The sequence below is a fragment of the Cyprinodon tularosa genome, unplaced genomic scaffold (genome assembly GCF_016077235.1).
Source record: "Cyprinodon tularosa strain WSP-4 unplaced genomic scaffold, ASM1607723v1 ctg52, whole genome shotgun sequence".
In the NCBI taxonomy this organism is placed as follows: Eukaryota; Metazoa; Chordata; class Actinopteri; order Cyprinodontiformes; family Cyprinodontidae; genus Cyprinodon; species Cyprinodon tularosa.
Window position 1 is genome coordinate 2858556 of NW_024039252.1, and position 26933 is coordinate 2885488.

General features: G+C 38.3%; 1 protein-coding gene across 1 annotated transcript; it reads right to left on the bottom strand.

Moving 5' to 3' along the window:
* Nucleotides 1–4794: 4794 nt before the first annotated feature.
* On the bottom strand, nt 4795–26933 carry klhl14 (kelch-like family member 14). The gene is made up of 9 exons (XM_038303748.1): nt 26318–26933; nt 24719–25619; nt 23007–23128; nt 16087–16176; nt 12233–12311; nt 11351–11541; nt 7435–7593; nt 5781–5938; nt 4795–5008 (listed from the first exon to the last, which is right to left on the bottom strand). The coding sequence occupies exons 2-9, from the start codon at nt 25594–25596 to the stop codon at nt 4868–4870; spliced, it is 1818 nt and encodes a 605-aa protein (XP_038159676.1). The 5' UTR covers nt 25597–25619; nt 26318–26933; the 3' UTR covers nt 4795–4867.

Genomic DNA, 26933 nt, shown 5'->3' on the forward strand with positions numbered 1-26933 from the left:
CCACGCATGCCCAGGGAGAACATGCAAACTGCATGCAGAAAGACCCCGGGCTGGGAATCGAACCTAGAATCTTGCTGCAAGGCAGCAGTGCTACCCACTGCTCCATGGTTAAAACAAAAGTTGAAAAATAAGGCACAGATGAAATATTCATTCTGAATGAGAAAGCACACTAAAATAATAATTAGATACTGGTCAAAAGTTTGGTGGCATTATTGCAGTTGGTGTGAAACAGTTTCTTATAGATGTTATTGGTTGCTCTTTCTAAGGGTGGGGGGGCGGGAGGTTCTTTATATTCTGTAGAGTTATAACAGTAGAACTAATTACAGAGAATAATTGTCTTTGATTAAAGCTGTGCCAGGATGGTTATATAATAATTAAAAGGTCACTCGTGTTCTTTTTTAACCAATCCTGTTATTCCCAAGGCTGAGCATGAGTGGGACTTTGAGCAGCAGAGAAACCATCTGCTGCCACCGACAATGAAGGAGAAATAAAGACTTCAAATCCACACTTGCTAGACATTCACATTAAAACTGTTGCTACCTGTCTAAATTTCTTGATTTTCCTCACAGACAGCTTTAGATGTCTTTGTCTTAATCAAATCACTGTTGTTCTTTTGTTACATTGTTCTGCTGACAGTTAGTTATGAGCTCTAATATATCACTTAATCATTCAACTATCTGTAGACTGGAAGTGCTATCAGAAATGTTTATGGGTTTTAGAAAGATAAAGTCCTCCTCGTATTTGTAAGTTTCCTTAAGCCAAATGGTGAGATGTATGGATTCATGTGATCTGGCAGAATCATCTCTGTGAGGAAGTAGCTGCTGTCCTGTCCTCTAGGCAATGCGCCAAAAGGATGCATGAAATGGAGATGCCAAGCAAGACTGAAAAGATAAACAGTGCTTCTTTTTTAAAGTGAAACAAATGAATGTGACATGCATTCGGCAGTCAACAGTAAACACTTAATAAATGATATAAGGGTGAAGAGCGTGTTTCTTTGCTCGTTGAATCCCTCCATAAAGAGTGGATTATATTGTAATTGTTTTGTTTGTTTATTTAACTATTTATTTATATTTAAAAAATAATTACTTTCCAAAAGAAGATTTGCAATTTTTCCACTATGTCAGTCTCACCACCGGTAAGTGAAAATGGGGCGAGCATGTAGGACGGCCTTACGTAAACATATCACCAGAATGATTGAAAATTAGGAGGACCACTTATTTTGATGATGCACTCAGAACAAGAGCATCCTCCATTATATCTTTTACTCTAGGATAACCTCTCATGCAATGCTCAAAAGCAGCTTTACCTAAGTTTCAAATACTTTTTTGTTGACATATAACTGAAAGAAAGTAAAACACAAATTGTCTGATTGAATTTCTGGACCTAAATGAAAATTTTTATTCCTTTCAAAATACAATTCTAGTTCTTTTTGAAAATTAGCCATTTTGATTCTGATGTCATTACACTCTGCAAACACTCCATCCATCCATCCATCCATCCATCCGTCCGTCCGTCCGTCCGTCCGTCCGTCCGTCCGTCCGTCCGTCCGTCCATCCATCCATCCATCCATCCATCCATCCATCCATCCTCCTCTGCTTATCCGGGGTCGGGTCGCGGGGGCAGAAGCTTAAGAAGGGAGGCCCAGACTTCCCTCTCCCCAGCCAGGGACTCGGAGTAGAACCGCTGCTCCTCTACGTCGAGAGGAGCCAGTTGAGATGGCTCGGGCATCTGTTTAGGATGCCTCCTGGACGCCTCCCTGGTGAGGTGTTCCGTGCACGTCCCACCGGGGGGGAGGCCCCGGGGAAGACCCAGGACACGCTGGAGAGACTATGTTTCTCGGCTGGCCTGGGAACGCCTTGGGGTTCCTCCTGAAGAGCTGGAAGAAGTGGCTGGGGAGAGGGAAGTCTGGGCCTCCCTTCTTAAGCTGCTGCCCCCGCGACCCGACCCCGGATAAGCAGAGGAAGATGGATGGATGGAGAAAATGTTTGCTTTAATTAATCCAATGTAATTCTCCAAACTTAAAAATGTTGAATTGTATTTCCTGCAAATGGAGAATCATAATTTTTAATAGAAAGAAAATACTTAATACATCAGTATGTTGGTACTTATTTTGTATGATGTGTTTTTCTTAGAAAAGTGAGTTACTGAAAAAGGTTAAGGTTTATTTAATGTTCTGGTTAGGCCAGGTTTTTTTACTTTCTGGACCTGGGTAATCTATTTCTGTTCTTAAAAGCAGTGAGAATGACTGCCTTAAATAGTTTTGTGGTTTTCTATTTTTCTACATCTCCTGGTTTTATTATTATTCATTCATTATCATTAGCATTCCAAGCATACCATATAGAGAAGGTGGTTGACGAAGCAAAATTGTTCTATAAAAAGGAACATTACAGATAGCATTCCACTGTAGTTTCTTGACTGACTTTTTATTAAATCCCGCAGTAAGTGGAGCATAAGAGTTGACTTCAGAAGCTTCAATTCCAGCTTGACGTCATCATTTGGTCAGAGTTGCTTTAAACCATCTTGCTGGTGGAGCTCACTTTTGAAGAGGAGGAGAGTATATAAGCTGCCAATTAGAAAAGGTTTGCCAAATCTGTATGTGGGCAGGCTGAAAGCAATCACACAGCCAGTTAATGAGGGATGTAGGTCCTCAGTAGTTCGCCTCCTCTATGATACAGACATACAGGAGCAGGGGGTTGGAAAGCAATTTAACTACAACTGGCAATGGAGACAGAGAGGGAAAACTTTTGTTATTGGCTTTGGTTAAGGAGGAAGGAAAAGGAGTTGAAGGCCAGATAACATCTGGGATGATAGCAGAGAGTAGCAAAGAGAAACAGATCCCTGCCATCGCCACACCGCCAAGAGATGTACTGGTGTCAAATGGCCCAAAACATTAATGACTTGCTGTCTCCAGTTGACGGCCGATTTCTGCAGACGAAGGTTTCCTACAGAGCACAGCTTCCCAAGCCACAAAGGTACTTCAGAAGGTAAATCCCAAAAGAAGAATTCCTATTTAATGTTGATATGCACTGAACAATGCCCAAATAACAAGTTTCTTCTCTAACAACTCATAGAGGGAAGCAAAGTAGTCTAAAAGATTAACTGGAAAGAGAATAGCATTACTTTAATTTATTTGTATTTAACAAACAAAAATAAGTATCTAAAGATAGAGAAAAAAAAACTACTTGGTTAAAATGCTATTTAAGTACTCAGTACTTAAGTGGTAGTGTTTAATTTGATTAGTAATAATGATGTATGCATGTGTTCAAGCTTATTTTTTTATTCTTTTCTGTTTTCCTATATTTTTTTGTTAGAAACTGATAATAAACAAAAACAATTATTAAACTATACCTCAGCCGATAAGTGAACGATCTATAGAGAATGTGCAAACAGTAGTCTTACTGTCGCTGTGTGTGTATAAACCATGTGAAACGCTGTAACACAAGTACTGCCATTTTATAAAAGCGGGCTGTTAAAAGTATTGACAGCGGTTGTACAAATAGTATATCTCTTAATTAAGATAACATTTCTCCACAGAAAAAATTTAATCAAAGATTGGATTAATGAAATAGTGATAGAGTTTGATTTTGCAAAAGAACACACATTTTTAAGTCTTTCTAACAAAACAGACGGGTGAGCATGTTTAACTTACGTGTTCCAAGTTCACATTTGAAGGATACTGTCAGAGATTAAAAGAGTCATTTTGATCATCAATCATTTTATTTCTTTTTTTCTAAAATGCCAAATACATAACAGGATTTGAGAATAAATCCAAGGTTGAGTGCACAAAAATGTTTCACTGCAGGCGATTTATATACAACAAATGAAAACAACTGTTTTTATACAGAATTCAAGAGCATCAATATTAAGAGTCAGTTTTATAATAACAGCGACAAGACTGGATTCATTTGCACTGAGGATATCTTTTAACACAGCACATTGATTTAATTTACAAATCAGTGAACTTTGCTGAATTTAAAGTGCATCAAAGACCACTGTATACTTTTGTTTTTTTTTTTATGTTTTTTTTTTAACACATTAAACAATTAAACCATGTGGTCTCATTAACAAACTCCTGTGAACTTTGTAAACTGAACTCCCCAAATGATCTCCACATATATTTACCAACAAAATCATACTGGATATCATCTCTAAATTGATCATTACACAATTTCAGTGCATCATTACCACATTAGTAATCCGTCGTGATTTTAAAATGCCTTCTTTGTGGCGTCAAGGGTAGTTGCCACAAACATCTGGGAAGATTTAACTTAAATAAAATTCAGAAAGAGTGTACATTATTAAGACAAGTTTTTCTGTTTGCCAGAGGTTTTCTGAAAATGTTCCCTTTCTCATGTCAGAATATGTACAATTTACTAAGGAGACAACGTATTTGATAGATAAGTGAACAATCCCGACAGAAAGCAATGATTACAAACATAACCTTTGAATATTTATACATTTTTAATTCGCCTGCTCCTTAAAAGTTAATTTGGTGATGGGCTGCGTACGAAGTACAATGGATCTGAAATGCTGCTGTTTAGCTTAACACTAAGCGTGCGATGGAAGGGAGGCCAAAAACACTCACAAATTGTTTTAATAAATAAAATCAAGTATGGAACAGATTATTTTTTCAGAACAGATGATTGATTCAAATACACCCCCACCCCCCACCCCCCACCCCTCCTTTTTTAGAGAATAACGAAAGTGCTCTGGTTTCTGGTTAAACCTGTAAAAAAATAATTCATACACTACAACTGGGCTAAAGCAGGAGGGGTTTTGCCACAAGACTCTTTGTTTATTGGCGGTCCTCCCCCCAATCACTCTGCTGCTGTCCGTCCCCCTCACTGCCCGCCGGCTGGATTAGTTGTCATTTGTTGAATGGTAGGCAAGCGGGCAGGATGACCGTGGAGCAGGCCGGGCCCGCCAAAGGCTCTGCAACTTCTCCCTCCAGCTCCGTCCACGTACCCTTCTCTGGGCTGTAGCAGATGGTTGACGACTTGTAGGCCCCCTAAAGAACAGACAATCAGACCATTTTCTATTCGTGTCTAGATTTTTAAGCTTTGCCTCCATGAATTTCATTGCTATTTTATGTGACTTACCAACAGAACATAGCGAGTAATTAATAGGTTTAAAAATATGCTCATTTTCAAAAAGAAAAAGAAAAAATCCAGTTCTGATGAGTGTGGCATGTATTAGTGTTTAATCTCTGATATAACTAAATACAATCTATGTGAAAGCCTCTAAGGTTTGTTTAGAGAACAATTTGAGAAAATGTATAACCATTTTCCTTGGTTTTAATGAAGCTGCTAGTTCAAAATTCACTAAGAAACATGTGAGACCTTCAATGACTGCCTTCACTAAAGCTTCGTATAAATTAAGTGTAAAAATCTCTAACTAATTAAAGGGCATTTAAGGGCAACAGTTTGTACTTTTTTTAGGGATAACAAAAGAAACGTGAGAGAACATCAGACAGCTATTGATTAAGACCAGCTAAGATTACAAGTAAGCCTAGCAGTCAGGAAGCACAGTGTTAGGAAATGAGGTCCCATAAAGTAAACTTTTCTCTTTTACAGGCTGTGAACTCTTGTAAATGCTGGATGCTCTATAATAAGATGGACACACTTTCTGATGTCTCGGTTATTTATTGTATGGATGCATCACAGTCTACTATCAAGAGCAGATTGTATTATTCTAACAGAGCATGGTGTGTTAACAACCATTAGTCATCAGATAAATTCAGAATAGTTAAGCTTTTATTTACTATAAAATACATTAACTACCATGCTCCAGCTGTAGCCACCCACGAGGAAGATGCTGTCATCCAAAACGGCGCATCCTGGACCACTGCGCCCCTCCAGTATAGGTGTCTGGAGGATGTTCCACTGGTCAGCTTTTGGGTCGTAGCACTCAACCAACATGACATCGAGATGGGAGAAACCTGTCCAAATAAAAGGAGGAACAAAAGTAGAAATGCCTTAATTGCTCAGGCAATATATGTATCTAGCCTTATATCCTGAGATTAAGATAAATAAAAAAACTCCTAGAAGTATAATTCATTTTTTGTTTCTGTAATGCTTTTGGTTTCATTTAAGTTTTCTTTTTGAGTGCTCATTGGTTTCATTTCCATTTTTTGTTGTTTTCTGGTTGTATTTGAGTTTTTATGCATTTCTTTTTTACCCTCTGTTGCCCCCATTGTGTCAGTGTCCTTCCCCCAGCTCTCTTCTAGATTCTTCCATCCACACCTGCTCCTCCTCTGCTGATTAGCCCAGTCTTTGTTCAGTCTCCCATTTATACCCTTCCTGCACAGTTTCTCAATGCTGGTTTCTTGTCCATCCTTTCTCCTCATGTGTGTTTTCCCTGATGTCTCCTTTTTTTGGGGTGGTTTGCAGCATTTCATTCTTTTTGGATTTTTGCATCAGTTGCAACCATTTGGATTAAATTATATATTATGAAATCTGCAATAAACCACTCCCGCTTCTGTCTCTGCATTTGGCTCCCCTTCAAACCTGCACCCAACCTGACAGTTTCTGTATCAAATTTTCTTTTCTTTGATTTCCTTTCTACTGCTTTTGTTCAGATAAGCTGGTAAGGGTTGCCTTAAGTGACTCAGTCCAACAATTTAGATTTAGCAACACAAATGCTCAAGCTGTTCTGGAATAATTGTTTACCCTGTTTAGCAACCACCACAAAAAAAACTTGTCTTCAAAAAGCAAACAAAAAACTTTTTAGTTGTGCACAACTACAGTATCTATAAAAATGTAAATTACCAATAGTTCACTGTGCGGTAGCATCCATTCAAAATGGCCCTTCCCAGTCAAATGCCAGTCGAATGCTAGCCCAATTCCCTGCAACTCCCAGCAAAATCCCCTCCAACTTCCAGCCACTGGAGTGACCCACAATTTTTCCTGTGTGCTTTTTTTTTTTACTCCACCCTTTGAATGCATTACAGGGTCTGACCAGGAGAAGGTGATTATCTTCAAATATTAATGTCCACAAATCATGACAGAATATTTTAGTTCAAAGATTGATGTTTAAAAAGGAATTGTAGGGGACCAGCCAACAGCCCATTAGGGAAAGTGAGGAAATTTGAATGGCCACTACTGTACATTTCATTAGATTTTTAACACAGCACATTGATTTATTCGTATTTCAGGGCCTGTATGAACATCTACAAAAAAACAAGCAAATACATTGAGAGTAACTATTTTAAGACGATTTCCTGTTTAAGCCCTAAACTGCAACCATATTTGAGAAGAATTTGTGAGATTTCAATGCAATACATGCATTTAAATCAATGCACTACATCATTCAGTTTGAAGTTCTGCAAATTGAATGACGGAAATTTAGGCTGCATCGAGAGATAAAGGTCATAGTTGCCACATGATTTTTATAAAGAGAGCACAAATCGTGACCCTTTATCATTTCCCTGCTTACCTTTCAAATGGTTTCCACCAATGGCGTACAGACGATCGTTCATCCCAGCTAAGACATGAATAGCTCGCTTTGTGTTCATGTCCTGTTTTCTAGCCCACACATCCATTACGGGGTCATAGCAGTAGAGCCAGGACACATACTCGCCATTGTGTACGCCTCCTGAAACATACAAACACAAACCCATGTTGTTACTCCAGTGTGAAAATACAGCTTGGTGCTTATGCATCACAGTCTATACAGCTAGGTGAAGTACCTCTATGACTCACAGGGAAATATAGATGCTTTTTTAACCTAGTATTGACAAAGCCTGATTATTTTACAGTAGCAAGAAAGATTATATATTATATAAGTTGTTTCCATTCACATTTGCTGCCAAAGGAACATATTTGGATCTTTTGCTGAGTAGATACAGTTTATTTTACTCTAATAGAGCATGATGTGGCTGCTTCTCCCATCTGTTTGTTAAAACAGGTTGGTGTCTTTGTTTGCATGTTTTAATGCTGCCACAATCACAGGAGTAGAGATGATGAGTGCTACCAATTCTAAAGAGAAAAAAGGTCCTAGTTTGAGACATTCTGCCTTTGTATGAAGGATCTAATTAAAATGAAAGCCACCTGAGGCATACATCTGTTTTCAAAAGAAACATTGAGAACCAAGATACAGTAGCTGTGATGATGAAAGAGTAAATAGGACTGAGTAGATTTTTATTTCCTGCCTTTTCTGTCAACATGTTTGTGATAAATTCAAAGAGAAAGTAATTTGTTTGTGATCCAGAAGATTCTACAAATGGATCTTAAAACATAGTGGTAGCAGCATCATGCTGTGGGGAGGACTTTCCTTAGTAAGGATGGACAAACTGGTTAGAGTTTATAGGTATATGGACGGAAAAAAGTACAACCAACTTCCATTTAGTGGAACAATATAAAACACAAAGTCTAAGTTGTAATTATAAAGCTTAGATCAACATATATTCATGAGTTAAGATGGACTAATAAAACTCCAGACCTAAATCAGTCTTTCTTAAGACTTGAAAATATTGAAATTAGAAGATCGCTTCAAATTGACCTATTTTGCAAAGAATAAGTTCACACATAGAAAAAAATTATTGTTACCCCTTGTTTAATTAAAGAAAGATAAAGTGATGAATAGTACCTTGAATAACTTGAATCTGACAAAAAAAGAAATAAACATTTTATGAAAATTAACAACTGAAAGTCAGATATTGCTTTTTAACCATGATTAAAAAAATAAAAATAAACTCACGAAACAGGCCTGGACAAAAACTAAATATTTTTATTTGTGAAGTAACTTTATATTTAATGCTCACCTCAGTGGTTGTGGCAAATATTGGCCTGTACATATTGTTCTGCAAATACACCCCAAACTGGCGTTAGGAGGACAAGAAATGAAAGTGTAAATTTTGCTCAAATCATGGCCAAAAGAAAAACTGCACATATATCGAATAACTTCACCACAACTTCCATTAAAAAACATGAGACTTTATTAACAAAATAATTTAACTCCAAGTCAAACATATTTCAGCTAAAAACTCTTGATTACGCTAGTGAAACTCAATTAAACTATTAACTATATACAAAGAAAGAATAAAAAATTGCTGAACATCAGAATCAATAAAATGACACAGTAATATTGCAGCAAAGACATGAGGGGACTCATCTTAAACGACTCTTTGGTCATGTTACCCCATATCTGCATGGGGTACCATGTGATCACCATTAGCTTCTTGATAGATGGCTGTACACAAGAGTAAACACCTTAGATAATCGAGAATCCAAACTCTTTAGCTGGAAACTCTTTACCTAAATTTGGCCAGACCTGTTAACTCTGCTGATCTCAGTTTTGGAAAAGGCTGAGTTGTCTCCAGTGTTTAGCAGCTTAGCATATCTGGCCTGGGGCAAGGAAGCTGGGTCTTATATGCCCCACTCCTCCAGTCTCTGGCATCTTAAAGTGCCTGAAAGCTTAGAGAGAAATGTTGCTTAACGGTCTGTTTCTGCAGCATTCTGGTTCAGAAATTAGCTATCGGGTCCACTTAGCCTTTGACCGGTTTGCAGATTCTGGTCCTTGGCTTGTGACTGTCTTTCAAGATTCACAGAAAGATAAATAGGGTCTGTGAGGTAAGGCTTTTTTCCACAAGCTTCGTGAGAGGGGGTTAGCAGAAATTGGAAAAGAGAGTCCAGAGCAAAAACTGCATCCTTCTACAACAATTATCAATATTAATATCCACATGGACATTGCATTGTCCAAAATAAATACAATGGTTTATGGCTGCATTCATTGCTCAAGCTTTTAAGGCAATCACTGCAATCATACCATTTAGTTTACTGTCAGTGAGACTTCTGCACCTCTCAGGAGGTATTTGGGCGTTCATAGCAAACTCCTCGAGTTGTCTCAGGTTTGAAGCATGCCTTTTTTCAAACAGCATGTTTCAACTCTTTCTAAAGATGCTCAATAAGATTAAGGTCTTGGCTCATAGAAGGTCACTTCTATGAGTTAAAAACTGTGACCTAGATCAAGCTTTCTGATACTTTGCAGCACATTTGTCTCTAAAATGCCTTCATAGTCATGAGATTTTGTTCTCCCGTACAAAGCAACCCTAGAACATGACAGAGCCTCCTCCATGTTTCACGGTAGGGGCAGTGTTCTTTTCTTGATATGCTTCACTTTTTCTCTATAACCATACTGTAGAGCTGATGTGTCTTGGCAAAAAGTTCAGTTATTTCTCATCTGTCTATAGGACATTCTCCTAGAAGCCAAAACTGGCTTATTTAATTATTTGCTTTCAACAATGGTGTCCTCCTTCCTCCTCTCCAATTAATTTCAGGTTGCCACAAAAAAGTTGTTGCGATGGTATGATCTGATGGTATGATCAGTGAAATGAACAATTAAGGTGAGTTATCAGGCCAGATCATGACAAGAATACAAAAGAATATCCCTTTACTGTCCCACAATGGGGAAATTGTGTAACATTTTCCTTTGTTAATAGTTCTTTTGAACTATGGTTTAAAAGCAATGTCTGATGAATGTGGGGTTTTCTTCAGTTAAATGAGTAGTACCAACAGTTTTATTCAAAGTGAGTAAATATTAAGGCCTCTAAAAGTAAACACCTGGTAGACATTTACCCCCAAAAGACTAGTATTTGCGATTACAGAGACAAACAGTTCAAAAAGAAAAACTGACTGATTCTCAAGGTTCTGAACACCAATGTTCTCCTTACTTTTACATATACTTATTTTGTGGTCTAAAAAGATTGAAAACATCAAACTCCATTACAAAACGTTGTCTTTTTGGTTGTAACTTAAGAATACAAAAGAATAAATAAAGTAGCTTTCATTAACAAATTTCTGTTTTAACCTTCATGTTTAATTTTTGTTTTAACAAAAAAAATTTGAAATTATGCTTATAATATGGGAAGGAAGCACATGTAAATATGCCACACCTACAATGTAAAAAATCTTGTCATGTTACCTGGTGCTGCATTAAACAGTGAAAAAAAGTTGGTATGTGCAGTGAAATTACAGATTTTCTGAATGAACTGTTTGCAGACACATTTCACCTGGTTTTCCAAAAAAAGATCATTAAAATTACCATTTCATTTTAATATATTATTCCAATTTTTCAAACTTCTGAATCTAACTTCATGATGTTAGATTCTAACATATCTGACTTAAATAAGTGAGGGGTTAGCAGGCTTCTACATTCCTTGAAGGCTGCTAAGGAGGTCATCCAATTATTTTTATCAGGTGTGCTGCAACAGAGAGACATCTAAAACATACAGGGCCCAAGTACTTGAGGAGTAGGTTTGAGAACTACTAATGTAAAATATAATATCAGATGTTACTGATACAACCTTATGAGATCTTGTAGTAGCTGCTAAATTGAGCACTTTTTTCCTAACCTGAAATGTAGATCTTGCCATTGTGCACTGCTCCTGCATGAGCCGCTAAAGGCTGCGGCAGAGAAGACACGTAGTTCCACTCGTTTGTTTCCAGGTTGTAGGACTCCACGCTAGAGAGGTAGCCCGTCTCATTCCGACCTCCGATTACATACAGGTGCTTATCCAGGCGGCAGGCGAAGAAACTGGCTCTCCTGAGGAGGAGTCAATGATAAATACATCATTTATAACCCCCATCACACTGGAAGACATAATGTCACAAGAAATGACAACCTCCATGTCGCTTAATCTATTTACTTTGTAGCATGTGCAATTTTATTATCGGATAAGTCTCACTGCCACCGATTTTTCAGACATGGAAATAATTCGTCATGAGCGCACCAGCTCTCACAGCACTTGTACAGCTTTTCTTTTCATGTTGCCAGCCTACTCTGATACTATATGTATTTTTAATACAATAAATTATATGAAGCACCAATATCTGGAGATATGTACTTTAAAATAGAAACTTTTGCACAGATTGCATTGATTCTGTCTGCTACAGAATCAATGCAGCTGTGACAATGAATGTGCAGAGCTTTACTCTGCACTGCTTGAAACTAAAAGTGAAGCTTATCTTTTTAGCACACAACAGATGCTATTCTACAGTGGAACATTTCAAGACCATGTTGACAGGAGTAAAAAATTAGCATAGTAGTTATTTCCTTCATTTATCAGCAGGCATCCTTGATAAACCATTAATACGGTTTAGAAAGGTTAAATGCTTAGTCAGTACAAATGGTCAGATAAAAAAATGTATTTCCATGTCTCTTATGTGATGGTGACTTTGCTGTTGTTTTTAAAAAAAAACAGATCTGTGCTTTTGAAAGTAATAAAGGTACAAACCTTTCCTGCATGGGAGGCAGCTGAATCCAGCTGTTGAATCTAGGATCGTAGCGGCTGACAAAATTAGTACTGTGCTTTCCTGAAAAATAAAATCAATAGATTAAAAGCATTAAAATAACTGTTGCAGTTAAAAAGGTAACATTGTTAAAATGATGTTGCTGTAATATGACAAACTCTTATGACGTTCTATTGTGCAGTTTATGAGCTCATTCCCTTTTATAAGCAACAGCTGCTTGAAAAAGTCAAATCTGATATTTGCTGACACTGGAGTATATCACTAGTCAAATGAAATCCTGAAGAGGGATGATGGCATAGGTTAGCAGCTGCTCTCCATTGGCTGTATTAGATGTTGGTTAACGTTATACTAATGGGTTTAGTAATACTGTAAAATATATCCGATCTGAGTGTTTTAATTCAAAAATAAATAATTGTGTGCTTCCTTATAGATCTGGCTTGTAAAAGCCTTAAACATTAACCCAGACCATCGGTTCATGTGACCAGAGACTTGGAGGTATGCCAACCTCCAGCCTTATCTCTTTTAATTGTTTATAGGGCACTCAATGAAATACTTTGAATACCAAAATTTCAAGCCAATAGAGTTATTGGAATCCAGGACAAGTCCTTAATACCTTTGTAACATTCAAAAAATATGGAAAATTTTAATTGCCAAAAATTTATGTCAATGTAATGACAATAAAAGCCAACTTGCCCGAAAATAACAAAAGTGCTTCTGTAAAAAAATTTATGAAAAGCATTTTTTTTTTTTTTATGGGTACAACATAACCTTAGAGGCATTAATGCTGATACTAGCACTTACATTTTAAGTTTATAAACCTAAATAGAATTGGTAACTAGGCTCATTAACTTTTTAACTTTACTTTTAAAATTTTCAATTAGCTTTTTACCTTTTTTTTTCTTGACTTGCTAACTTTTTCTTTCAACTTAATTTACAGTATGTAATATACCTCACTGAGGTTAAGAAGCACATATGCAAGTGATCAAAAAAGATAACTTGCCTTATTAAGGGTTAAGTAAATGCACCTTAGCAGTGGAGTACACTGGTCAGTCATAACTGCATTCTACTGACGACACTATGCTGTTGTTCTTTCAACAAGTATTTAGTTGGATATGTACTTGAACATTTTGTTTCTCTGTAGTTTTAAAAATCTCTATGCATTTTCTTCTGTTTTATTTCTTTTTCTTGGCAGTGAAGTATTTTATTTGGAACATTTCTTGGTATTACAAGTAGTACTACAGCTGTACTTTTGACTTATTTTCCATATAATTATCTCTTTGTCATCTACTTCTTATAACTTACTCATTATGTAAAAGTAAATGTTTTACTTTATTAAAAGCAGAGGCGTAACCAGAAAATTTTCATAAGGGTGGCCAGGCAATAAGCAATGTACACTGAGGGGTGGCACCAAAACCTTACGGTCAATCTACACTGTTCCAACAGGAAAATTAACAAGCAAAACATCCATATTTTCTAAATAAGACCAACTAGACTTTCCCACTGTCATTTTCTATTCCACATTTGAACACCATGTCAGTTGAAACACTTATATGAATCCTTGCCTGTGTCTTAATGATTCATCTTGATGATCTCCTAATGATTGTTTTACTTGTTTAAAGTCCATTTGTGCTAAGATTTTCAATGTACAGAATGTCTTTATCAATACAGTACATAATTATATCTGCTTGGTCCTTTTCTCCCCAGGGCTAAGTAAGCACAGCCTGCTAACTTTGATGCAAATACACCCCATAACACATGTCCAGTTGTTAAAACATGTAGTAAATCAGCAGATACTCAATGGATTTAGGAATCTAAATGCTATAAAAACAACTAAATGAAGTAAAAACTAAGCATCACTATGTGGAGGCTAGCAATTTCTATGATTTTTAAAGGTGGCATGGTTGTTTGTGACAAAGGGGCTAGTTTAAGTATTTTAGAAGTACTAGAGAAATTAGATTTTCAGCTGAAGCATTCCTATGATTTACAGAGAAATGTTCAACAACAAAAAAACTATCCACTCAGCAGTAGTTCAATCAAAACCAAGGCTTGTGGGATATTATCAGTGAAGGTTAAACAAGTTGAATTTTAAAGCCAGTGGGCTACTGCTGCAGACGAGAAGAACAAAACTGAGGCTATGAAGGACAAATAACAGAATGGAAAATTGCTGCCTGGTGCGATGAGTCTTGATGCATTTGGTAAAAATTAGTTTTAAGCGACAGAATAAAGCCATGGATCATGGCCCAGGTCCATCCCTCATTACGTTGCTACTGGTGTAATGGTATAGGGAGATATTCGCTTTTGGGACCTTTACATCAACTAAACATTGTTAAAACAGCTCTACCTGTCTGAGTATTGATGCTGACATCACCCTTTGATCATTATTAACCCTTCTTTCTAATGGGTGCTTCCAGCAGGATAATGTACAGTACTAGGGGTCTGATCTTCAAAGAGATCGCATGTCTTAAAACAGGTGCAAACCTGTTTGAATGTGCATAGTAAATCTTCTTTGCAGTTCAGCAGACAGCATATGCAAAACTTTTTTGTGTGTGTCTAATAAGTGTGCCAAATTCCTAGATGAAGGATATGTAAATGTAAACATTAACCACGTGCAAAGCAATTTTGCATCATTTTTACTTCTTCTCAAAGTCAGGTGCAAACTACCAGGCAAAAATATCTGTGGTCATTGTTGCCACATTGGTACAACCCTAGAGGATGGAGAGAGATTATGTCAGCATGTAAACATATTTAGATTGTCAGAAATAATAAGAGTGGAGTAATATTAATTGAATCTCATCTTTCTTTTACGGCCACTCAAAACACAATCTGCTCATTTTAAAAGGTGGAACCAAACCGTTTTTTTACATCTTGATATTTGTGCAGCAATCTTTGTAGATCACCCACAACACACCCACTTTTTGCACATATTTAAAAAAAAACTGCACTTGCAATTTAGTGCCTTTTATTTTGAATCTTTCAAGACCATGCCCAATGTCACAAAACCCAAATATATCACAGACTGGTTTCTGGACAGAACTGTACACTGGCACAGTTCGTTCCCTTGCAGCAAGTAAACCTGGGTTTGATTTCCAGCCTAGGTTCTTTCTGATTCTTCCCACAGATCAACAACATGACTGTTAGGTTAGCTGGCATCTCTTAATTGCCCTAAAGGGTGTGCATGCATGGTTGTATGTCAGTGTGTTGCCTTGTGATAGACTGGTGACATGTTCATAGTGTGTACCCTGCCTTTCCCCCATAGACTGCTGGTGACCCCGATGGATTAGTGGAAGAAGATGAATGGCTTCTAGAAAATGAAATATATGTTCATGACCTGCACAAAAAGCACAGCTCAGACCAACAGAACACCTCTACAACAGGAATGACAACACCTTGTTGAATCTACAGTAAGGTTTAAGCGGTTCTGAAGGCAATAGTGAGGTCTACACTGGCGAAGTCTACCTAATAAAGGTGCTGGTGAATGTATTAAGTTGAATTAACTTATTTTCATGTTTAGGAAGTAAAAAAACTAGTATCAGAATTTTGTTTAAATCAGATCTAGTCTCTCAGATTTGAAGCATTTAAAAAAATATATATTTTACACTTTGACATCATGCATATTTTAACGTTAACAGCAGTTACTTTCCAGTCCCCGTTATTGACAAGTGTTTACAGGAGTGTTGTTTGTCCACTCAGAGGTGATCTAACCCTAGAACAAGTGTTTACAATTCTCTGAAAGTAAATTACCTCAGATGGATTTGAACAAACACAAACTGAGGACATTATGTGGGAGAGAAAAACATTTGCACAGAGAAATTAGTTGTGGTGTGTTGTGGTGCTTTACCATTTGGGTTCCACTGGTCCTCTCCACCCAACAGCAGCAGAAAGTTCTCCACCTCCACCACGCAGTGATGTGCACTGTTGTAAGGCATTACTAAATGACAAGCAGACAAAAAGGTCAGTTTGTTTAGTATGAAATGATACAGGACAGATGCAGAGAAACAACAGCATGGGGGCCAAATTTGGCTGCTCTTTGAATAAAAGACACATCATTGTTTTATCATTTAGATAAGAAACAGCAGAAATGGAAGGTTGGACAATTATATAATAATAATAATAATAATCCCTGCTAATGAATGTTTATTATTGCAGTTATAGTACAGTAAACATAATTTGCTATTTTAATTCAAAAATAGAGTCCTAAGTAGAAGGAGAACATGTCTACTGCAGAGCATATTATACATTTTATTTTGTCCTGCTCTTTATTAAGCAACACAAATACAAGCATTAGTCTACATAAAATATCACAAGTTGCATGAGAAAATGTATAGCTTTTAAAACTATGTTTAATTTTCTTTTTTTCTGGCTTTACAATATAGTATTTGCCGAAAGTCGAGGAATTATTTTTGTTACATAAGTTACATAAAAATCTCAATATTTTAAATAATTACTGAACTTGAATAGATTCTTTATCTTGATCTCTTTGTGACTAATATAAATATTGTGTTTATTGCATGATTATTGCCAGGTTTTTACAGTATTAGAAAATATGGAAATGTAATAGGATTTTAGATTATTGCAATGGAGTTCAATGTTCAATGCCCATGAACTTTGACAAAATCATGTTCTTAACCTATTTAAATTCATTGTCTGTTAAAGCTACAGTGTGTAATTTTCAGCGACATCTAGCGGTCAGACTGCAGACTGCAGCAACATGAACGTCTCCCCCCCACCGCTTCTCCCCCCCAACAGTACGGCGAGCGTTACGGGACAAAATGTCTTCCACGACGTCCGCATCACCTACCTTCTCAAGTGATGAGGTTTGTTTACATAGATAATTTTACAGATAGTATTTCATTAGTCTGTGTAGGGTATAGATTTCATGTAGACTTAAGATAATAAATATACCCGTTATTTTTTCTACGTCGTTGTGACGTTTTGGTGAGCTGCTTTGCATGGTGATATAAACAGACGAAGTAATTGTAGTCATTAGTTTAACAGCGAGATTGTGTTCGCTGGAAGAATATATATTCCCCGTTTACAGAGTCCAAGTCTTGTTTGTGGCACGGGGGTTACAAGGCGAGGAAGAGGGCGAGGGCAGGGAGGCCGTGCAGCTGGGGCCAGGCGAGAGAGGGGAGCCAGCGAGGTGAGAGCAGAGGAGGAAAGGCTTGAAGATCTCCAAAGGAGCCGGAGAGAAGTAACCGAGGTATATATCCAGAAAATTATTTTACAGAAAATTACTGAATCATTACCTGTGAAACGTCAGGGACGTTGCTGAATAAGTATACTGGAGAGTAACAGCATCATCACGCAGCATGTTATTGTTTTAGACAGGTCTGAGCATCCTGTACTCCAAAAACTGCAGTGATATTAGACAATTGTGTGTATAGGATTAATTACCTGTCCAAGAGAAAACTGGCAACTTGAGCGTCACTTTGAAAACCTTTTTCCTCCATCAGTGACTTCCATCGTGTAAATGCCGTGCCAATGTTGATCCGTGTTTTTTGTCGTTTCTTGTCACTCTTGCGTTTATTCTCGTCGTGTTTCCGCTTCTTAGATGACGGGGGTTCGGTGTCCGCCGCTTTTCGTTGTGATACAGAGTAGGCATGATCCTCCATTCGTCTGATGTTTGGCCACACAGTGCCAAACAGTTTGCAAAGTCACTCACGCCTGCCGCCTTGTTCACCTTTCTTGTTACCGAGGCGCAGTATACCTGCTTCTTCTTCTTCTTTGGTTTCAGGCAGACTAAACGCTTCTCAGGCATAATACTGCCATCTACTGTTCAGTACCGTCTCAGTTCATCTCTCTCAACTTGCCGTAGTTATTTTCGAGCGTCATGGGAGATCTCGCAATCGCTAGTTTGTTGCCTCTGCGCTGCCGTAGCGCAAAGATGTCAGCCTCCATGGCTGCGAGACCCGCTCCTATGTAATTATAAATAACGAATTCTAAGGCAACGCAAATGTTATGGTTAAAAGGCTGAGCTCATAGGTGATGATAAATAACATAGTTATGTATAATATATTAAATTTCTGAATTTATATGCCTGTAATTATTACACACTGTAGCTTTAAAGGAACAGCAGCTTCATAAACATCTTCCAAAAGGTGCAGGAGGTTGATCATAGTTAGACGGGAAATCTGGAATTGCAGCATCAGCTTTAATTCATCACTAGGTGTTCTAAAAGTTTGAGACCGTGACTCTTTATAGGCCAGTCAAGTTTCTCTAACATCACATACCATCACATTTATAAACACACAGCCACGGAAGTGGTGAATCCAATGATTTGGTGGTATGACCCAATACTTTTGGCAATATGGTGTATATGGCGAAGCCACATTTACACAGTTATTTTCTTTTTTTTCCATTATCACAATTTTTCTATCAATATCCATGATCTTTAGCATACCGGTCAGTAAAATCTATATCAGGTAAGGAAATCGAAAGCTGGAGAAGGGCGTCCATCTGTTAAAATAGATTCTTTCAAATGTGAAGCAGCATGCATGGTCTTAGAAATATGCCAGGCTACCAAGCTCTCATTTTGCAAAAGTTGATGTTGGGATGGTGATTGTAATTCTGTGTAAAGTTCCACCTTAATATTAACAAAACTGGTTTTCTGAAGGAAAATGCCAGAAAACTGTCAAGCGGAGTGGTGCAATATGTGTTTGAAGTAAAGTAAGGATAAATGTTGGATCTTTGGTGATGAACTGTAGAGCTCACATATTGTTAGATTCCTAAAACTGTCAAATTCAGACTTCATTATTCTATTACTTAATGAGTCCTTTATGTTGATGGATTTTACTATGATAACAAGGTAACAAAGTAACAGTGTTCATGCATGTTTCTGACAAAATATGCCAAAGCAGTTAATCTACAAGTGATATACTACATCTCTCCAGTAGACTGAAACCCCAGCCTATGACGTCCGCTGTTTAATATGTTTGCATGGTTTGACATTAAACATCCACTGTAGCTGAGGGAGGATTTTTCTTCTATGTATGTTTTTTGTGCTCCATGCTTCTCCTCCATCTTCTTCTGCTGAAGTGACCCCATTGAGATGTAGAGAAATGGTCTTAGGTGACAGTCATAATGAACATGATCGTGTTCACTCAATAAATCTCGGGCCCGGTGCTTTTTGAGCACAAATCAGTGAAATGTTAAAGCCCACCTGTCTGTCTCCATCAGTCATTTCCACTGTCACCTCCCCACCGCCTGATGGATCACAGTTGCTGCAAAATTAGACAGCCTTGAATCTCATTTCTTTCCAATTGGCCTCTCCCTGCAATCTCACTCAGGCTCGATGACATGTGCTGGTCCTCTGAAGGAGGGGAAGTCTCAGATAGGAACTAATGCTACATACACTAAACACAGCTTTATCTCAGACGAGGGGGATTAGGTTGCCTACCTTGAGTGCACCTCAAAGAGAGCTTCCATACAACTGCCAAATTCCCTTACATGCTATTTACATTATCATTCAGTCAGCAGTATATAGGACACGGATGGGCAACTTTTTATTTACCATCTACAGTAGTGACTTGTACTTGCAAAAAAAAAAAATGTACTGATGGATAAGATTATCAGTCTATGCCTAAGAGACTTAGTTTAAGGTACCTGAAAAAGATCTGAAAAATTGTGGCGATGAGTAATATAAGGTAAAGATATAAGGAAACTACAACAATGTTTTTTTTTTTTTTTATAACGAGGAAGAGCGAAGCAATCAGGATTACATTATACATGTGTCACTCACTGCAAAAAGAAATGTGTTGCAATTTTAAACCAATCATACAATTCCACATTTTGTCACAATACAAACTATAGGGTTCAAAATATAATTGTGAAATGTAAGGAAGGACGGTTTTCTTCCTTTACTTGATTGGCAGTGAAATAATGTCTTTTCTTCTGCGTTTAATATAATCTAAGCTGAAATATTGCTAGACTGCTGGGGCTGATTTGCTGATTTGAGATGATCACAGGGCAATTAGTATCATAGAGACAAAATGCATACCAGACAGGTCAGGAAGAGAGTTATAAAGAAGTTATGAAATAATATCCCAAACATTTTAAAAGCACTGTACAGTCCGTCATCTGACAATGAAAAGGATAAGATACCTGCAAACCTGCCAATACATTGGGGCTAAGAGAGTTATGAAACACATGGGGGGAAAAAAACAATAATTTTTCCAAATGTAGCCTTTATAGATGGTAAAAGAAGAAATTGTATGTGACAACAAAGCAAAAAAAGTCATTTTTATAGTTTCAGGAAATGTGGAAGAAGTCCCCTAATCACATGGGTGCAAAACTAAACCATCTGACATGCTAACCAATATGTGTGCCAGGAAAAAAACAAAGTATACAATCATAAGTATACCAAATCCATTAAACATGGTGGGGGAGGTATCATGCAATGGGGAAGATAGTCTTCATCAGGGACAGGAAAGGTGGTTAGAGCTGATCAGAAAACTCTGAAAACTAAATACATGGCAAATCTGGAAGGAAACCTGTTGGAAGCCCTAAACGATTTAGCGCTGGAAGAAAGTTTTTTTCTTCAATCAGGGAAACCATCCAAGACAAATACTCAGAGCATCAGCAGAATAGCTTAGCTTAAACCATATCCTCATCTTAGAATGGAACAGTCAAAGACCAGACATACAATCTAATTGAGGTTTTCAAGTAAGACTTAAAATTTACAGTTCAACCAGTCTGAAGTTTCTTCATTTATTTGACAGAAAAGAATAGGAAGAGGTACTGTAAAGGAATAAATCAGAGAGGCTTGAAGTGTAGGAATGGGTTGGGAGTGGGGGGTACTTTTATTCCTATGATGTGCTGATCTATCACACACGGTTTAATAGAAACAGACCAACACTGAGGTTTGTAGTTGTAATGCGACAAAATGTCAAAGATTTAATGAGGTATTAATGCCTTTACAGGGTCTTTTAAATGTATTGCTGTATTTGATCTTTTCCTTCTACTGGCCCTTAGGGGTCAACAGCCATTCAGGATTAGACACCAGAATTAGCAGGTCCTCCATAAGATGGGTATCACTGCAGTCTACAATAAGCTCTAGGGCTCACTAGAGGGAGTCAGAAGCCTCTGCATTGAAGGCACAGTGCTGGTTGGTTGAATGGTTTCACAGCTAATGCACCACTGCTGCTCAAGCTCTTATGTGCCTTTAACACTAACACCATGAAATCCAGCTCTGAATCCCTGTGTTCATCAAGGCAAGATACAAAATCCACATTTTAGATTGACAAAATTAAAGTTTTTTTTAAGAAGGGAGATAAATATTGCCCTGAATTAGACGCTGAATCCCTCCCTGTCTTTGTCTTGTATTTGGCCACGCTGCCGTGGGTACACTAGATGGCAAACTTTCCACTAGAAACAGCGAGCTACGGGCATCTCTGACACAGCGAGGGGAATCAGATTCTGCCTAAATTGTGTTGATGAATGTCTTAATCAAAGGCTGTCCCTCTCAGGTTTCGCCTCATTGAAAAGTTATGATTGAATGTTAATAATCTTCTATTCCACATCCATTGTGAGGAAGCTACATCAGGTGGTCACTGATGTGTTAAGGGGATGATTTTGCAGTTTTGTCCTTCCACTTGGCCACGGCCCATTTGAGTGTTAACTTTTTAGTCATGAGCGACAGAAATCCCTGTTGACCTTTTGCTTATTTTCAGTTTACACCCATGAGAGTAATTTTAATAAGGACAATACACTTCAAACGCCAGTGAACATCATACACATGCCTCCACTGGTGAAAAAATAAACTGTTATAGGCCAAAAATTTGTTTAAACAGCAGATTTGTGCATTAAAATGTAAGGGCTTTTAGCAAGGTGCAGACAAAAAGAGCAAAACAAGTCAGAGCAGATTCATTAATGGTTGATTCACAAAGTAAAGCTATAAACCTCCACCGCACCCAATGAAAATGACACAACACAAAGGGCTGAGATATGACTCTAAGAAAATCAAGGGACAAGAACTCAATATGACCACCAATGATGATGCAAAGAAGAAATGTAGTTTCCCGATAGCTCTGCTCTGACCTTTGCAGTATGGCAACAATATAGTGTTGAGCCTCAAAAGGTCAAAGAAGACAGAGAGAAGAGATAAGTACACTCCAAGGAGGTGGAAGCAATATGGATGTGTTTGCTCATTCTCAAAGGTCTCAAATATTTTCTGCTCAGACCCAACATTTCTTCAAAACAATACAAATTATGACCACTTAGTTTTTAAACATTAAATTAATATATGACTTATTTGTTGTATCAAGTCAATTAATATGTGCATGAAGTTAGCAACTGTCTCTAAGTGACACAAGGTCAAGAAGTCAACTGCCACCTCATGTAGCAGCATGTACAGCGTAATTCAATTTAAGCCTTGATCAGTGTGAGTAAAAAAAAATCATGTTACATTTAGAATCTATCGAGGGCAGATGTCATTTCTTATTGTTCCATCTCTGCCTGCAATAGATCATTAGATCCAAGCAAATCTCATCATGCATCCCGCCAGCGTATTTCAGCAAAAACAAGGGAACCCGGGCATGAAACTCCACAATGCTGTGAAGTCACGCTCTGATTAAAAACTTATATTAAAAGTGATGGTGATACATTATTACCTGAAGGATTTAGGGAACTCCTTACTCTCATTTTCTGTGGAAATTAACCCGTGTTAAAGTCATCCACAGGAACAACTATTTCTTATCATAATAGCCACTGAAACAAGATGCCTGGGGTGCAGAGGAGGCAAGAGGCTTTTTGCTAACTCACTTGTGAGGATCTTCCATGTCTTTTTCTCATCGTCATAGTACTGGACCAAATTGCTGGGAAGACGATCGGGTCCAGGAGGCAAACCACCCACCAGGAGCAGCATTCGCTTGTTGGAACGGATTCTGCAAAGCCAAGGATGCAGGTTTTTAAGGAAAGGGGGAAAAATAGTATAAAAAAATCAGGTCATATCTAAATTATTTGATCTACACATTAAGCTTTTGTTTGACTTTTAAAGTTCCTACTTTCCCATACCATGAAAGCAGTTATAACACATTAAGGATAAATGGACTGCGGTAATTTAACCTACGGTAAGTTATTCGATGATATGTGGGCAAATTCATTACAATTAGCCAAATTTGCTCAATCGCCTATATATCCTTATGATGTGTTACTGAATGGTTATTGTACACTAAAGATGTGTTTTCAATTAGCTGTGAAGCGAGGATGGTCCTGCAGGGTGCCCTGCTGGAGGCTAAAAACACAGCACAGAACATAAACCTGCCTATAGACTATCTCCATTTCATTGGCTATACCCCTTCATGTGACTTCTTTAACCCAATTGTGAAATGTTTCCTGCTTTTCATCGATCAAATAAAATCTGAAAGATGCACACTTTACTGTAAATAAATAACCATTGTGGCATTCCCAATGAATGTCACTGCAGTTCTATAAATTAATTACAATACGTCCATAAACACTAACTTATGCTAGCCTTTGAAACCCTTTATCTGCCTTCTGTTTTACTTTTTTTTATTTGTTGTAGACTTTGAATATATCTACTAATATGAAAGTATTTTAGAAACGTTTTTGAGTAATTCATCTGCAAATGAGGTCTCAGACATTAATAATAGTGATTAATTGCAAATAGAGAGCCACAACTAAATCATACTAATTAAGAAGATTCTTGATTTGTTGCACATTTGTGTGAATATGTAGAAACTGATTTATTATTTGGATAAGTGGGGCATAGATATGAGTTGCATGATGGTATATCAACAAAAAAAGAGCTGTATAAATGATAAAAGCCCAAATAAGACTGCTGTTCTTGCAAATAAGTAATCGAATTGCTACAAAGGAAAATTTAGGAATTTCACTCCTGTTACTACAAGTGACCACTAACTATAAGCAGTTTTTTAAATTGCCACTCCACACATGAACATAACATGTGACGATATTTTGAACAGAGCAGTAAAACTACAAAGGCTACAAAAATGTTATATCAAAAGCACAACTCTCCTATTTTTATTGTTTCCATTTTTTTTCATGTAATTTCAGTACCAGAAAGAAACTTTTTCATTTGGATCATAAATTCTATGCAATTATCATGTAATTACCATGGCAACAACTCAATTTCAGCTTTTCAGGCTCCATTTATTAAAGCCGCTTATTGTCGGTTACATAAAATTGATAGATTTCTACATCCCATGTATAGTTGTCTAAAATAAGTTAATTTTTATATTACTATATGTAAGACCCATGTCAGCTTCAATACCGTGAATGAAGCTCCCTACAGCATGCTTTAAAGCTCCAAACAACGAGTCTTGTTTTAAAGGAAACGCCCCACTGTCTTCATATTCTAAAACATCGTTTACAACTCTGAGTGATCCCTCTTTACATGAGTTTGTCATATCCAAACACCCTAATTGCACTCATATCACTCAGTTTTCATTATTGTCTATGAGCTTCTATGTTGTTTCCTCTGTTGTGCTCACCTGCTTGCCATGGTCTGCCTGCAGTGTTGCCTGAATGGCATCAGGTGGTAGTTCATGGCATCCAGAAGTAGTTTCTGGCACACAGGGTCACTCCTCATGAAGTCCACAGATTGTACCCTCTCTACCAGCTCTGGTGCAGGTATGAGGGCGAACCGCAGTCTCTTCATGAGGTCTGGAGCATAGTGCATGCGTGTCTCCCGGTCATGCTCCAGCCAGAGGACGGACATCTGGAAGAGAGCCAGCTCTGACTCCACCGGTGGAGGCAGGGCATCCAGCATGGCACACATCTCCTCAAAGTTCAGCAGCAGCACATCCTCCACCAGGTACTTGTTGGCCAGCTTCTTGGTCTCGTCCAACCCGTGCAGAGCAGCAATCTTGCAGATCTGCTTGTAGTTCTGCACAGAGATCTGGTCGTTGAGGAACTGCACACTTAACTTGGTTATCTGGGGGATGTTGAGGATCTTGCTGACTGAAAGCACCTCTTCCACTGTGTCTAGGGAAAGAGTAACATTGGCAGTGTAGAGGTACTCCAAAACCAAGCGTAGTCCAATGGAGGAGCAGCCCTGTAGGACCAGGTTATTGATGGGCCTGGCACTGGTGGTCACCAGCTTGTCATCAGGGGAGGAAGAGGGAGTCCCACTGCTGCCTTGATCTCCCTTGCTTCCCTCATTGCTAATAACATTATGGGAAGAGAAGAGGGATCTGAAATACTGCGAACACGATGCCAGCACAGCTTTGTGGCAGTGGAACTGCTGTCCCTGAGCAGTGAGAGTCACATCACAGAAAAGCTGCTTTCTCCACAGGAGGTTGAGCCCATGCAGCAAGGTGTCACTGTGCGTTGGGTCAAAGGTGGATGTTCTATCACCCGATCTGGACATGACTTCCTGCCTCTGAACTCCACCTAGGCAACAAATAAACCACGCCAGCCATTCATTTACAAATCAAATATTCCAAACACTATAAGAGATTTCTCAGTAACTTATCTCCCATCCAAGCAGCGGGGGGTGGAAAACATGCCGCCTGCGCGCAACTTTGAGATCTGGTCGTAAAGCAGTAAACAGAAACGCAGCAATGCTTTCCACAAAGCGCCGCTCTTATGCATGCTCAACTATAATGCAAGATGCTTTTTTTTTTAATCCGGAGATGGAGGTGTGTTCAGCCGGAGAGCCGCTGCGGCGCTTTTCCTCTGCTTGGTGCGGCTGAAGTTGAATCAGGGAGGATTGGAGGAAGAGAGCCGCCGCCGCGCCACGGACAATATGCAGCTCCAACATACCCTTTCTCCGGTCTCAGAGCAGACACCCCTCACGCTGAGAACATTACACTGATTTACGGAGTCAAATAAAAAGCCGATTAGTTTGTTTCCGAGCCGTCAGAAGCAGAAGCGCGGGCGTAAAACGGACGTGAGTATTCGGGAAATAGGAAAAAATGCTTTTGTCGGGAAAGTTAAAACACATTGCGCATCGTATTTTCTTTTCTAACGATTGCATACAGGCTGGTTGAATGTGCGTAAACTTGAACCCAAAACGTGCCGTTCCTAAAAAGCGCCTGTCACAACTAAACGATGCCAGCAGCTTTCCTGAGAAGGGAGACCAAACTTACCTGACTTCTGCTCTTCACGACAAAATAAAAAAAAAGAGAAAGAAAGTCCAGATATCTTCCAAATGTTCCTTTGTTCTCTCTTTTTTAAAGAATATCCCTTTCCTTTAAAGTCTTTGTTTCGAGATGTCTCCAAATAACCATTGATTCCACTTCTTAAAGTCACTATTTCAGCTTATTTGTTGACGTTGATCATTTGTTCTTCTGAATTAACAAGAAGTGTGTGAGTGTATGAGAGGGAGCTGTGCTTTCTGCAAGAGAAGAAGAAGAAATATACGTGTGACAAATTATGCTACCAAGAAACAACACATCATTATCCTTGGGCCTGGGGCTCAGTGAGTCGTAACGAGAGTAATAGGAAATCCACGGTTGGGGAGAGAAACGGTCGTGCATGGCCGGTGGAGAGAGACCATGCAGGGGTATGGATGCTGGAGAGACTCGCAAAATTATGGCTCAAGGCTATTGTAAAAACTGTCGAGCGTAAATGACTGCGATTTCAAACATCTTTGGAAGAGAGAAAAGGGGGGAGAAAAACCCCGACTCTTTCCCTCGCTGTTATAGAGAGAACCGTCAAGTTTTAGTGCGCATTGCTAATTAGTCAATTTCTCTCTGCCTTCAC

What these genes read in the sequence shown, in the direction of transcription:
- klhl14 (XM_038303748.1), bottom strand. Translation starts at nt 25,596, where the DNA reads ATGTCCAGATCGGGTGATAGAACATCCACCTTTGACCCAACGCACAGT. An exon ending in GGACCAGTGGAACCCAAATG is followed by an intron (nt 12,312 to 16,086) that starts GTAAAGCACCAC and finishes TTTATTTTTCAG; the next exon opens with GAAAGCACAGTACTAATTTT. An exon ending in GTGGCTACAGCTGGAGCATG is followed by an intron (nt 5,009 to 5,780) that starts GTAGTTAATGTA and finishes TCTGTTCTTTAG; the next exon opens with GGGGCCTACAAGTCGTCAAC.